Below are 14,787 nucleotides of genomic sequence, written 5' to 3' on the forward strand. Positions count from 1 at the left end.
AGCTTGTGAGAGGCATCTCCGGTAATCCACACATGCACCACATACTATAAACCTCCGGGGGAAAAGCTGAACCTCTGAGGTAAAGACGTTTTGCCGGCTCCTACACAACTAGAACTTTGACAACAAGCTGTTTTTTTACAGTTTTCTGAGGAAATGCAAGAGTCCTGTCACTGTGTGAGATGCAGGAGGCCTGTGGTGACATTCCTTCAGAAACTGAAGTTCTTTTGTGAAATCTGCTGAAACCTTGCTTCTACTGACATTACTCACTAAGACATCCTTCTAAGGAGACTCTTGCTTGTATCGTATGAATAATTATGAAAGCAATGAATGGTTGTAAGACGAGCTGGAGACATGTTGTGGTCACTTGGTGAGTCGAATGAAAACTGATATATTTTGTTGAATGCTCAAAGGAAATATGCCGCTTAAGAGGGATAAAGTCAAGACCATGAAAGTGTTGCGAACCAAAACTAGTCAGACACACAGATACAAAACATGCAAGTTAATGTCAACCTGACAAGTGCAAGAGAGGAGTTTTATGAGACAAGAGACAAGTTCAGGTCATAACACTGACAAAACCAAGATAAGATGCAGCTAAACCTTGACGAGATAGATCAAGTTTGAGGGCCGACACTGAAAAATTTCCTCTGTGTAGATTTGCATTTGTCCCTGTGCAAAATGAGTAAACCAGCTTCTTCCCTCCATGTAAATACCTTCTGGATCATTTCAATGGTGACTCTAAAGCCTTTTTCTACTGTACCGTAAGGCCAAGCACACTCAGACCTCAATCTGTTGCCTGGTTCCACTGCAGAGAGTACGGTTAAGCCGCGGTCCCACCGCCCTTTTTATGCCGGGGCGGGGCGGGACGGGTTTTTGCGCAGTCCCACTGAAAAAGTTGTGGATGGTACGGAAAAAACTGCGACCACCGGCTACAATTTTTCGTCACCCCTCCGTTGAGGTACCTAGCAGCGAGGAACGGGTCTGTGAAGACGTGAGAGACAACGCAGCCGTCTGCTGATTGGTAGTGACGATCGTCACGCTCACCCATGAGGCAAGTCGCTTTGCGCTCACTGGTTGTTTCGTTAACTGGGTTTCGACGCGCGACACAACCCCGCGGTCTTCTAACGAGATACTGACGCTCCTCTCAGCGACAGGAGAGGAAGAGAGTCAGCAGAAGATGGACGCTGCTGTTTACAATGAGAAAATTTACCCTGAGTCACAGAGAGTGACTCAGACGGCCACCGCCGGCCACTTCCGTGTTCTCCGCTCGACGTGTCCCCATGTCGTTCACAACCCCGCCTACATTCTAACAGTACTTTCTGTGGTGGGACCGCGTGACAAAGTTGGGCCTGCTTGCGCTTTGCCGTACCGTACTTTCCCGCTCCGCCACGTATTGCGCGGTGGGGCCTCGGCTTTAGAGTGTGGGCGGGGTTGTGAACCGCTGCAAAACGACGCAGATATGTAACATCGTTACATGACAGTAAACGCAGGACTAATGCGGAACACATTTGATGCGGCCCTAAATAAGCGAAGCCCTCAGCCCCTGTTCTCTGTGACACAGCTTAACCTTTCTCATTCTGAACAGAATCCATCCATCCATCCATCCATTTTCTTCCGCTTATCCGTTTCGTGGGGGTGGCCGTCTGAGCACTGTCACCCAGATCACATTGCACCGATTAAGAACCTTTCCTGCGGTGTATGCAAACAGGCAACGGGAGGGTTCACGGCAGATGAGTTATTTGAATATTGCTGCTCGTTGAGAGTGACGATCATCACTACCAATCAGCAGACGGCTGCGTCGTCGCTCCTCCTTATGGTACCCGTACGATGTGCTGGGTACCTCGACGGAAGGGATACGGGTTGGTTGGTTGGTTGGGATCATGACCTCCAGACACTCTCATTTACAAAACTGGAAAATTGTTCAAAAGCACCCAAGTTTTAAAAGACCTTTGCTCTTATAATTAATCAAAAAGATTTACTCGAAAAATTTACTTGAACAAGAAGAAGTGAAAGCTCAGCGGTTTTCTCAGTGACCTATGAAAGTCAAGCTGGAGACCAGGCTAAATCGAAAACACTGAGTTAAGAAGACCCGGAGAATGACGATCCTGGGTTCATTTCTAAACCTCAAAACTGAGATAAATTTATATGTAGATTGTCAATGTGGCAAAGATAAATCAAGACCAAAACATCTGGAAGATCCATGCAAGTGTGCTCCCAAACAGTCCTGAAGAGATGAAATATCAAACTCTGAGAAAGAAATCTATTTTGGAGGAGCAATCGAAACATACGATGACAAAAAGTAAGGCCACAAACACACACACTCCTTTGATTATAAAGTTCAGTAAGAACTCCTTAAAACTAAATGCAGTCCCACTGTTGTGTTCTCATGATGGATTGAGTTGGTCTGCTGAGCTGTTGACCTATTGCAGGAAACCGCTTCACTAATCTGTTAATCTGCTAAAGCATGACTGAGCCCCAGCGAGGGCCCTCCCCCACAGGTGTGTTACCTTCGCCAGGCTCAGGGCGTCGTGTCGGAACCTCTGTCTGTTCTTCTGCAGTTTCCCCGGCATCATCTTTCCTGTGCGGAAGTCGAAACATGCTAAATCCACCGTGTTTCCAAGATAACGGGACAACTGAGGCTTACTCCTGAACTTCTTCCCTTTCGGACTGAAAAGAACAAAAACAGAAGGAAGGAATGAGGACAGAGAAGGAAAAAACAATGAGTACAATCATTTTAAAGTGTGAGCAGCTTGAATATCAGGGAGAAACAAAGGAGACCAGACACTCCTCCACACTGAACAGGCCGGCTGAGGTGGATCTGATTATCATAGAAGCCACGAGAGATAGAAAATCTCCAGGGTGGTCCGATAGCGGTTCAGGACGATTGTTGTGTTTCAGACAGAAGATAACAAATCACAAACATATCGTTGATCATGACTTCAAATCTGTGGTCTACTGTGGAGAGTGAGACAGGTTGAATTTCGATGTGATGATTGTGCGACCACAGGCAGCCAGAGATTGCTTTCTGACCATGTCTGCCTCACCATGCAATACAGTCTGAATGCTGCTACGTGCTACGGCTGCTAACAACCAAAGGAATGGGGTAAAAACACCAGAACAGAACCTGAAGATTCCTCTGGAAGTAAGATGTTGGACCATGGCAGATGGCTTAGAACTCCTGGAGTTAAATATCAAAAACTTTAGGAAAGGAGGAGAATGCCGCCACCAGAAGTGCAAACATTTTCGGATCGTTATGTTACGTTATGGAACGTGTACCGATGTGAAACCCTGAAATGTAGTATGAATACAACCACGTGCGTCTTTACGGCCCGTGTGCAAGACCAAAGCGGTCTGTGGACGCGCAATGCAGAAAGTATGGAAGAGCCTTAAGAAGTACCCGTCTCAGTGACCGTATCTAAAGCAGGCCGACGTTTGTTGTGATGAGACGACTTCACTGACGTGACAACGAAAACACAAGAAACTGTTGAAGCTGTAGCTTGTTTGCAAGTGAAGAGTTTCTTCACTTCTAAATGGATAAATAAATAGTAAACGAAGGCCGAGCCAACCTCACAGGTGGGTAAGAAATCAGAGCCATGGGCAGCATATTGTGCTGAAGATCTGATGGTAAATGGCAGATTGTGTAGAGACTGTTAACATATTCCCACTTGGTTTATTGAGAGGTAAAGCCCTGCTCCTAACAGCCAATCAAACTTCCAATCATGTCACGGACATGAACAGGAAATCGCATGACTCGCGATGCCCAATGAAACTGAACTTTTTACTGTCTTCTGGATCATTTTTAAGAAAATACTCCTGCTTACGACCTGTTAAGACTCACGTGTAGACCCAGCATACATGTGTCAGGATGCTGGAGTATTCAGAGAAAACCCATACTATCAAATGTGAAACATGCAAACGCCACTGTGAAATGCTCCAGCCCAGATTTAAAATCAGTCCTCAGTGGAGGGAAACATGAGACAATAACAAAGAAAAAAGTTCTGAGGACGGTCAAAATGTTGCACAATTTACAGTACAATCAGAATCTTCAACAACTCCATCAGATTTTGACGTCTACTGAAGTTGGAGGCTCTCTGGAGAAGTGACGAATGAATCATTCAAAATTCAAGACTCACTTTAGTGAACAATGACTCACAAGTCATCACGTCATTAACTCCTTCACATGCTCCAGTCGGCTCACAGGACCCATGAGGCATTAAAAGAATCGTTAATCTCGTCTGATATGTTCAGTACAAAATTCGTTCAGTACGGTGGAATCGTTGAGTGAACAGTACTTCTGTCACCTCGTATGAGTCCACCACAGAGTGGACTGACCCACCCGGACATTACCTGGACGGAATCTGCTGTGGTAATAATACAGTATATATCATAGGCTTAATTGTTTTATATTTTGCCCATTGCTTCCTAATTAATGTGAATATCCTACCATCATATATGAATCACATCATTCTGACTATATAGGGTTTGTTGCTCCCTTTGAAAATCTGATTATAAAAAGGATTCCATTATTTTATAAATATCAATTATATAAAGCCTGAGAAGGTCAGAAAGGATCTCTCTCTCTCTCACTCCCTCTATCCTCACCTCTTTTTCTTTCAACGGAGGGAAAATTTAATTCGGGCAGAAAGTTGTACTGACAAGATTAAACCAAGGCCCCGTTTACACGACAACGTTTCATGTGACAACACCTTGACCGCTAAAAATACATTTTTTGCGTTTACATTGCAGCAGCGGACACAATGACAACAACGCAGTTAGTCTGCTGGGCCACGGGAGGGCGCTGTTGCATCTTTTTGTAATGAAACCACCCAGACACGTGAGCAGAGAACAACACACTATAAATGTGAACAAAATGGAAAGAACCCGACACACGTATGGACTGATGAAGAATCAGATGCTATCAGGGGTGAGTCTCAACTATAAAACTATTGATATGGAAGATAAAACTAGAATACAGACCGCGAGTCATACCACTACAAGGGACGCCATGTTTGTTTACAGGTGCATGAGCAGAAGGAACTATTTATGACCGGGGTGGTATGTGCATGCGCAGTAACAGCGCTCCGTCGCCTCCGACAGTCTCTGCAGGTGGGAATCGTATCAGTGAAAGAAAAGTTCCACTTTGGGAGCTGGTATAAAAAAAGTCACGGTTGCAGTGGATCCGGATATCAGTGTCATGTAAACGGACCCCCCAAAAGTGAAGAAAGTTTTGCAGTTACACTCATTTTTGTTGTCGTGTAAACGGGGCCTAAGTGAAGTGGTCACTAAAGCTATGTGAAAATCCTTGCCTGAGTCCACAGTCCTTGGTGGTCAAGTGGTAGAATTCTCACGTTGTCATGTGGGAGGCTGGGGGTTAGCAAAGGTTTGGGTCGAGGCCATGGTAAAAGTTTTTTAAAGACTTAATTAAATTATGCTTAGTTTACTTTGAAGTCACGGTTTTGTATTTATTTCTTTTTTTTTTTGATTGGCTATTCCCCATTGGGTGCTTGGTCTCAGACAGTTTCTCAGTGACGTCCTAGAAAAAAAACAACCAATGTACCATAAATGTGCATGCACAACTGACTCAACTGACTCAGACATCTGGCTCACTTTGATGAACAACTTATAAACTCTTCAGTCACTTCAAGGACTCGAGTTTCCCATCACTACCCTGCTGTACTCTGGAGGTTAGCGTTTAGCATTTAGCATTGTCCCTGCAGTGTGTATTCTAACTCTTACTCTCCCTGAAGCCTTTAAAGCTTTAATGAGGGAAGTGAAGCAGATCTTTGAGCTCGTTGTGGTGACCAGCTTTATCTTCTCAGTCTTCTCAGACCTTCAACATGTTAAACTAGCCTGACGGTGGCTAGCTAGCAGCTAGCAGCGTGGTTGGTGCAGGTTAATATCAAAGGGTTGCTTCATGTTGTTTGTTGATTACATTTTTATCACGGCTCAACTGAGATCCAACTGGACTTTAAAAGGTCCTTGAATTCAAATGAGTCTGATCATCTGATTTAGGTCATTCCAGAAAAAAAAAGTCTTCATATATATTCATAAAATATCTTCAGCAACCAAAAAGGTTCTTCTTTATAACATGTTGGTCATCGCAAGAAGAGAAGAAACAGACTAGATGCATATGATTCAGCTGCATCTGACATGTAGGTCAGCTCTCTGTGTGTGTGTGTGTGTGTGTGTGTGTGTGTGTGTGTGTGTGTGTGTGTGTGTGTGTGTGTGTGTGTGTGTGTGTGTGTGTGTGTGTGTGTGTGTGTGTGTGTGTGTGTGTGTGTGTGTGTGTGTGTGTGTCTGTGTGTGCGCGCGTGCGTGTGTGTGCGCATGCGTGTGTGTGTCTGTCTGTTAGGGTGTTGCTGCTCTTCCAGTAAGTTGACCTGCGGACTGGTTTCTTTACTGGAAGTGATGAGTCACATTAGGAGGCGAACTGAAAGCGAGCCTGCACGACGTGACCGAGCACAGTCGAGACTCGGAGCCGTTTGATCCGCCGCCCATCAACAGGAAGTGAGCTCGAAACACAGCTGCTGGCTCGCCGCAGACCTGCACGCCGACTTCCTGTGCGCGCTGACACAGAGGAGGAAGAATAGAGCTTCATCTGGGAGAGCTTCACTTGCTGGTTGAAATAAAACTGCATCCAAAACGAAGCAGAGGTGACGCAGTGGAAATGTTTCAGTCCACTGTACAGACTGTCCTATAAGCTCATGAAAACGAGGTGAATTCAGCACCGAGTGATAAATATCAAGTATATCATGACGTAATAAGTAGAGATAACCTTTCTTTTAAGACAGGCTTTCATAATGATCACTGATCACAACAGATACATGACGTGCTCACACTCTGTACATTCACACTCTGCATGTCAACATGTTTAACCAATCAGATGAGTCCTACTGCACTAAAGCCCGGCCCACTCGGGAGATTTGTGTGTGTGTGTGTGTGTGTGTGTGTGTGTGTGTGTGTGTGTGTGTGTGTGGTCACAAAGTGTGTGTAGAGTTTAATGAGTCCTGATGGAGGAAGAGAACGAGACAAGCCAGTAATATCTGAACTAATAAGACTGAGGAAAACCTCTCCGCTGGTTTACGACACGTTTTCACTGAGAACATTAAACTTGAGGGCTGCTTGTTTGAAAAAATAAATAAATTTTAAAAAAAAGAAAAGAAAACTGCTTCCAGACTTTCTGTCTATGTCCAAACAGGGAGAAGAAAACCTTTCTGAGACAGTAGTACTACACATGGGCTCTGCTCAGTCAACAGCTCCAATCTGAAGCTCTGTTGGTGGACACAACATGTTATAAAGAACACACACACACACACACACACACACACACACACACACACACACACACACACACACACACACACACACACACACACACACACACACACACACACACACACACTTGATGGAAGAAAAGAGCCAACAGGGCCCAGGAGAAGCACAAACACATTAATACTAAGGAGTTTTTATTTATCATATGGGAATCGGAATACTATCACATGTTCACATGTACTATACTATATCTTCCAGGAGGAAAAGAAATATACAGGTCTTATAAGGACTACTGTGTATTCTTCCATTATTAGATTGTATCTGAAGGAAATAAATATTTTGAGTTGAATTTTCAATATCAGGCAAAGTAAGGTCAAGCAAGGCAATAGAATTTCACTAACTCCTCTTAGGAATTTCACCCTTTCATTTTAAATTCGGGGTAAGTCATCTAAAGGCATTGATTAGTGTTGTTCCGATACCAATTTTGTGTCCTGATACCGATACTGATAACGGTTGCATAGTATCGGCCGATTCCGATACTCGCCTATACCGCAGTGTTTAAAAAAAGATATGGACTGTTTTTCTTCCCATTCTTAAGAACTGCATACTCACTTAGTTGTATAAATCATTGCTATTATGGCTTCATCTGGCACTGCTTAAACCTTTGTGAATCAGGAAAAACACGCCAACACAGTAAATATAGGACAACTTTTTTATTTCCTACCTGGTATGGGTGAAACTGAAAAAAGAATAAACTTTTCTCAAACCTGAGTTTTTGCTCACAAATGCCAAAAAATAGTACAATATCCATGTACCGGTAAATACATGTAAAACAGTAGTCCAACCCCAGTTAAATTCAAATTAAAATAACAACTAATATAGATATGAGGCTTTCCTTGGCATGCACTGAATACGTCACCATACATGGATCAGGAGTCAGGCGAGTTAATAGTTAGTACCTGCCGATACCGATACCAGCTTTTAGTGTGGTATCGGCGCCCCCCTCCCACTACTGGTATAGGTATCGGCACAACACTAATTATTAAAAATACATTTATCAAGAGATTTCGTCGAGTGGTGTCATCCACGCGTGACAACGAATTTGGAGGTTTGGCCAAAAACAGGAAGTTGAATATAAAGCAGCTGCAACGTCACTGTACATTGTCCAATCGTCGCTAAACTTCTCAGGATTGATGAAGGTCCACCCCCGAACACGTCCCTATGGTGGTATGTTTTGATAGTGATAGCGCAAACACAAATAAGAATTAAACATTTTAACCTATGTATGTTTATGTTTTGTTTCATACTTCTGCATAATTGTTTTGCGTTGTGTTTTTAAAAAAAATATATATAGTCTAATAATGGCTATCTGAGCACTACCTGAAGTCTCTATTCAGTCATGTAGAAGGGAAACTTTTCTAAAAGTAACCCATGAGATTAACCTCAGGTTGAGTCCTTCTGAATTACATTATAATAGAATTAGATAATGGAACCTTAAACCTCCGTGTGTCCGCAGCATGCTGGAGATAAACAAAATAAGTCAAACTAAAGGAAGATAAACCGGTGGGTTAGTCAGACTGTTAGAAGATAATTAAAAATGTTCACTTTTTAATGGAAAGATCTGCTTCATGTTGATCTGCTGTTCCTGCCTAATGGAGCAACTTGGTTAGAACCATTTGTTGTGCATGCCACCAACATTGTTTAAACTATGATCATTCCTGCGTTGCCTGGAGTTGATGACGTAATGCCGCAGCTTTTCCAGACCAGCAAACTTGGGAGAAGATCTCGGGTGTTTGAGACTTTCTCTTCTCCCAGGAGGGGTCCCTCTCGATTTCCTCATCTCTGCCCGTGATCCCCAGGTATCAGCGGGAGGCTTTTATGTTGTTCACCTCTGTCGGTACAATTTTGACTCTAACCTCAGGCCAAGCCTTGGACTCCTCGATCATCTGCGGCGCCGCAAAGGGACCAGGACCCGTTCCTGCTCCTCCACTCTTTAGTGGTGGTTTGTCGGGAAACACTGATTCGTCATGTCTGAGGGTTTACTACCTTCGTTAACAAAACTGTCCGTTGCACACTGAGCGTGTGGAGCGGGAGGGTTCGTTTGCAGGCGGGATGCATGTATGGCGAAATTCACGACGGAGTCAAGTGTGAATGAAATATTTGAGAGTCTCATTAAAATTAAAAGAATGAAGAAAACAGAGAGAGACAGCAGAAAGCGCAGTCGCACGTAGGAAGCGTCACAGCCGGGAGTATTTGTGAAAACGTGCATGTTGAGCCTTTCATAAATCTGCTGACAGCCTGAAGACAGACACATTTTTACAAATGATTTGCTCCAGGAGGGGATAATGTTGAAGCTGCACTTATTTGTCTTTTTCCAGGTTTCACTGGAGGATATTTAGACATTATCATAACATTCTCATAACTCTTTGCATTAAAACAAAGTGAATACTTTGAATTATTTAATCTATTTTGATGGGGTCTCACTGCTCCAATGCTCTATTAATTAAAATGAGTTCTATACCGTCTAAAGCATTGTCGTGGGTTATAATGATGCTCATTATGGTTCATTGCAATACAGAAAAACTGCCTTAAGTGTCTTATTCTGCTTTTCTCTGATGTTCACGTCCTATAATTTGAACCTGGGAAGAGACGAAGTGTCCCAGGGGGGTCCTGAACCCCGAGGTTACACTGCTCACCAACATGCCGGCAGTTAAACTGAACACTGGTGAAGTTCAGCCATTATCTTGTGGGCGGGGCTGCAGCGTAAACACCCCGTTTACAGCCACCAAACACCCTCTTTGACCCAGACAGGCCCACTTTGCACATCCCGTCGGGCTAATTCACCAAAAGTGTCCAGTTCTCACTGTTGTTGTACAGAGAAGCAGCTCCGCTGAAGAGGACCTGGAGGAATACATCCACAGTTCGCGTCCCGCTCAGGAAGACGAGCCTTCAGCTTGTTGACTCTACATCCTGTGTGCAGAGTGTGAACTGATGTGTACGCACAGAAACAGCAGCGAGGTCTTGTTTTGTTGCTGGATTTGGATTTTCTAGGCAGAACAGGCATTACTACTATCATTATGATACTCCAGAGATTTTTAAGTAATTTCTTGAAACTCTGGATTTTGTGATTTTCTTTTTTTTACAGGCTGAAGCTGAACTATTCTCACACTGAAAGTGCTGTTACAATATATTTTTTATAGTAATGAGAATGTGTGGTCTGGGGCTCATATGGATTTTTTTTTTTTACCAATTCTGATATTAAGGAATAAAAATTCAGACAACCTATATATATCGTCCGATTAAATTGTTGCGTTTTTCAGTTTAAATAAAGGCGAAATACCTGCTTTTGATGGCTTAAATATAGCTCCAAACACTTGTTAGAAGATACAAACATTTCACTGTTTTCAGATAGTTTTAACAGAAATTGTGTGGAAGAAGCAGCATGTGAACAATTTGAATCTAAAATAAATTTTAAACAATATGATGTGCAAAAAGGCAGTAAACTTTTTGGTGAAATAAATTAATCATGCAAAGTCTATATGAATTAAGACATTTAAAAATGCATTAAAAAAAAACTGATGTTTGTAGAGTTTAAGCCAGCGGTGTCAAACTCATTATAGATCATTCTGTAAACAGAATATAAAAATGTGATATCTTCAAAATAAGTACAATTTCAACATTGGGCCAATATTAAACAGTGTATCCTGGTGAAAAATATAGTTAAATGTGTCTTTTAATACTGCCGGAACTAAAAGTGCAACAATGACTCGACTATTTGCATTTGCACAGTCATCTCACAGGCCGGACTGGACTTTCTGGTAAACCGGACCGGACTTTCTGGTAAACCGAACTTGACCATCTGAAGTCCTGGTTTTGCCCACGGACCATCTGTTTGACAGCTTAAGGCTCATCTGACATGACCTGAAACATTCACCGTATTTAAAGGTCGGTGATCTCGCTGAGTCAGATTATACTTTATGGCACTGTGCGTCATACAAATCAATGAGCAGCCAGTGCGAGACGAGACATTCATGGTGGGAAGTTGCTATCATTACTGTTTCTATAAATGAAGCATGCCCTGTGTTTAATATTCGCGGGTGTTCGTGATTATTCAAAACGCTTTTCTGAGGCAGAGCTGAAGCGCACGGCGGCTCCGGCCAAGGAGCAGGAATCAACGTGCTGTTTTGGTCAATCGGTGAAATCACCACTTCCTCCTTTACAAACTTTAGTCGTCTTTGTCTGTCATTATGTTGTGTCTGTCTGCAAACTGGAGAGTAGCTGTACCAGCAGGGAGGGGCGTGGCCTTGAGAGCGGGGAGGGGCGGGGCTGTACCAGCAGGAACGGAGGTGGCTGTACCAGCAGGGAGGGGCGTGGCCTTGAAAGCGGGGGGGGGGCTGTAAGACCAGGGAGGGGCGTGGCCTTGAAAGCGGGGAGGGGCGTGGCTGTACCAGCAGGGAGGGGCGTGGCCTTGAAAGCGGGGAGGGGCGGGGCCGTAAGAGCAGGAATGGAGGTGGCTCAACCAGCGGGGAGGGGCGTGGCCTTGAGAGCGGGGACGGCCAGGGAGCGTGAGAGTTAACGTTGCCGTTAATCGGACAATTTTTGACGGATTACTGATCAATGATTACAATCGGCCAAATCACTCAGTCGGGCCCTCGTGAGGTGTAGTGGTTCGCACGGTGACCTCACAGTCACAATCTAGCGGGTTTGAGTCTGAGCTGGCTCGTCCTGTGAGGAGTCTGCATGTTCTTCTTGTGCGAATCAGTACCAGGCATCGTGAGGTCGTTTTATCGCCCCAAGGGCTCGTTTACAACGTTTTCAAGTGAAAACGCAAAACTTTTGTTGTGTTTTGATAAGGCGCCGACTCTGTCTCCGTGGAAACGGAGGGGGGGAAATCAACTTTTTGAAAAATCCTCTGGCTCCGTGTACTCAGTAGAAACACTGCTCCTGTGCAGTGCGCACCAAGGCCGTAGTAAATAGTTCTTCTGCTCATGCTCAGTAGACGAGAGAGTGTCATGACTCCCAGTCCACATTCTCCTGGGACTTGGTAGTTTTATACTTGACAGTCACCGTAATAACAATCCGACTTGGTTGTCTGTCCACTGGTACACTGTCTGTGTACTCTCATCGTTAATGTTTATAGAATCTTGTTCTCGGCTACATGTGTGTGTGTGTGTGTGTGTGTGTGTGGTTTCATTACAAAAACAAACAGCACTCACTGGTGGCCCAACATTGTTTTCAGAGTTTCTGCCGTTTCCGTGTGACCAGACAATATCTTCAAAACGTTACCGTGTGAACGCGAAAGATTTCTGAAACCAAAACCCCCAGCATTGTGTTTTCATTTGAAACGTTGTTGTGTCAACAGGATCTAAGTCCATACGTGCAAAAACAGATTTGTGCAGTGACGTGGTAACGACACAGAAATACACCAGAGAAGAAGGCAGGCAGCTTAGGGCAGAGCTGGGATTTTAGCATTTCGCTGTCTCCGTTTGTAGGAATAACGCAGACGCTGAGCGGGCGTTTTTTTAAATTTCTCCTCTCTGGGAGCAGGTTTCAAGAATTAACAGTTTCACGGTCTGAAGAGACCGGCTTCATGTGGAAGGAATGAACAATAAAAACCTAAACCCATACAAATAACCTGTCTGTCTCTCAGTCTGTCTGTCTGTCTGTCATTCTCTCTCACTCTTCTCTCTCTCTCTCTCTCTCTCTGTCTCTCAGTCTGTCATTCTCTCTCTGTCTGTCTGTCTCTCAGTGTGTCCCTCAGTCTGTCACTCTCTGTCTTTGTCCGTCACTCTCTCTCTCAGTCTGTCTGTCTCTCAGTCTCTGTCAGTCCGTCACTCTCTCTCTCATTCTCTCTGTCTCAGTCTGTCTCAGTCTGTCTGTCTCTCCGTAAGTCTCGCTCTCTCTCTCTCTTTCAGTGAGTCTGTCTTTCACTCTCTCTCAGTATGTCTCAGTCTGTCTCTCAGTCTGTCACTCTCTCTGTCAGTCAGTTTCTCTGTCAGTCTCTCAGTCCGTCTCTCTGTCCAGGTGAAAGTGTCTTGCTGCCGGATCAGATCCACTGAGACTCTGATCTGATAAAGAAGTTTAGTTTTACTTTGCATCTATTTCTCCTCACGCTGATTTATCATGAAAAGTTATGATGACAGACACTTTGTTGCCGCTGCGGCCCCGGCGGGGTCCCGCCCCGCACTCTGAGACCCCGCAGGATGATCGATCGATGGATCGATCAGGTGATCGGGTTACCTGTAGTAGTAGACGTCGCTCTTCCCGGCGCTCAGCCCGGACTTCCTGATCACCTCCTCCTTCGTCCAGCCGGGCGGCAGAGCGGGACAGTCCGTCCTCTTCCTCTCCATGGCGGGACTGACCGGCTCCGGGGCTCCTGCTCCGCTCCGCCGATCAGCTGATCAGCCGATCAAACGCTTGATCGATCGGTCGATGTGTCCGCGCGCAGCAGCGACGTCACTGGGACGTTAACGGCGGATCTGCCCCGCTCTGCCCCGCTCCGCCCTGCCTGTTTACCGCCGCTTCTCACAGGGCAGACAGCTCCCAGACTGCCCCGGATCGGACTGTGACGGTGGAGAGGGGAGAGTCCCGGAGTCCCGGAGTCCCGGGTCACACCAGCTCCGGTCCGGAACGCTTCAGGTCCGGTTCACGGCCCCGGACAAGGAACGGCTCATCCCGGGTGATCTGAAGTGAGCTGGACCAACGGCAGCCTGTGACGTCTGATAACACACACACACACACACACACACACACACACACACACACACACACACACACACACACACACACACACACACACACACACACACACACACACACACACACACGTACACCGCGAAGATCGTTAATCTGCGAGGAGCACTCACTCAGTGGTAATCTGGAATAGTCACATGTAGGGAAGAGGATTATGGAACACACACACGGACGCGCGCACACAAACGCTCACACCCACACACACACACGCACACACACACATACTTCAGCTTTAATCTCAGAAGTCACTTTAAAGATTTTATTCACTGAACTCTAATCCTGCAGTTACTTTTATTAAAGATACATTATAACTTTTAAGGTGTAAATTATGTTTCAGTTTCAGTCTTTGTTGGTTCCCTGTAATGAAAACAGCCTCATTACCAGCAGAGAATTGTCTCTATTGACCAAAGCTTACATCCATTCAGACCAGTGTTTTTAACTATTTTTAACTTGATGTTCGCAATTCCAGAAGAAAATACAAGTGTGAATGCTGAAGTCTGAATAAAGCTGATCTCCTTTGATCCACAGTTTTTTTTTTTTTTTTTTAAAGTTCATCGGGAAACAGTTAAAGATATAAAAAGCACACAGCATATCACTCCTTTCATGAACAAGCTTCACTTTTTTAATATTCGAACGGTTCAAATCGGTTAAAGATTGCCAAAGAAATAGCACGGCGTGGAAGAAGTCAGAATAATAGTAAGATTTGGATCACTTGTGTAAAATGTGTGTCCTCTCAGCACTGTCAGCTGCTCTCTGCTCTGCTCG

At 44.6% G+C, this 14,787-nt stretch overlaps 1 protein-coding gene across 1 annotated transcript in view; it reads right to left on the reverse strand.

The window, feature by feature from the left end:
• mbd2 (methyl-CpG binding domain protein 2) overlaps window positions 1-14,159 on the reverse strand; it is a 38,475-nt gene extending 24,316 nt beyond the window's left edge. Inside the window, exons 1-2 of the mRNA XM_080476560.1 lie at window positions 13,510-14,159; window positions 2,505-2,664 (exon numbers count right to left, since the gene is read on the reverse strand). Of these exons, the coding sequence (XP_080332686.1) occupies window positions 2,505-2,664; window positions 13,510-13,619 (270 nt within the window). The 5' untranslated portion in view covers window positions 13,620-14,159. The remainder of the gene's footprint in view (window positions 1-2,504; window positions 2,665-13,509) is intronic.
• Window positions 14,160-14,787: the final 628 nt, after the last annotated feature.

Source organism: Lipophrys pholis, assembly GCF_963383615.2.
Source record: "Lipophrys pholis genome assembly, chromosome: 12".
Lineage (NCBI taxonomy): Eukaryota > Metazoa > Chordata > Actinopteri > Blenniiformes > Blenniidae > Lipophrys > Lipophrys pholis.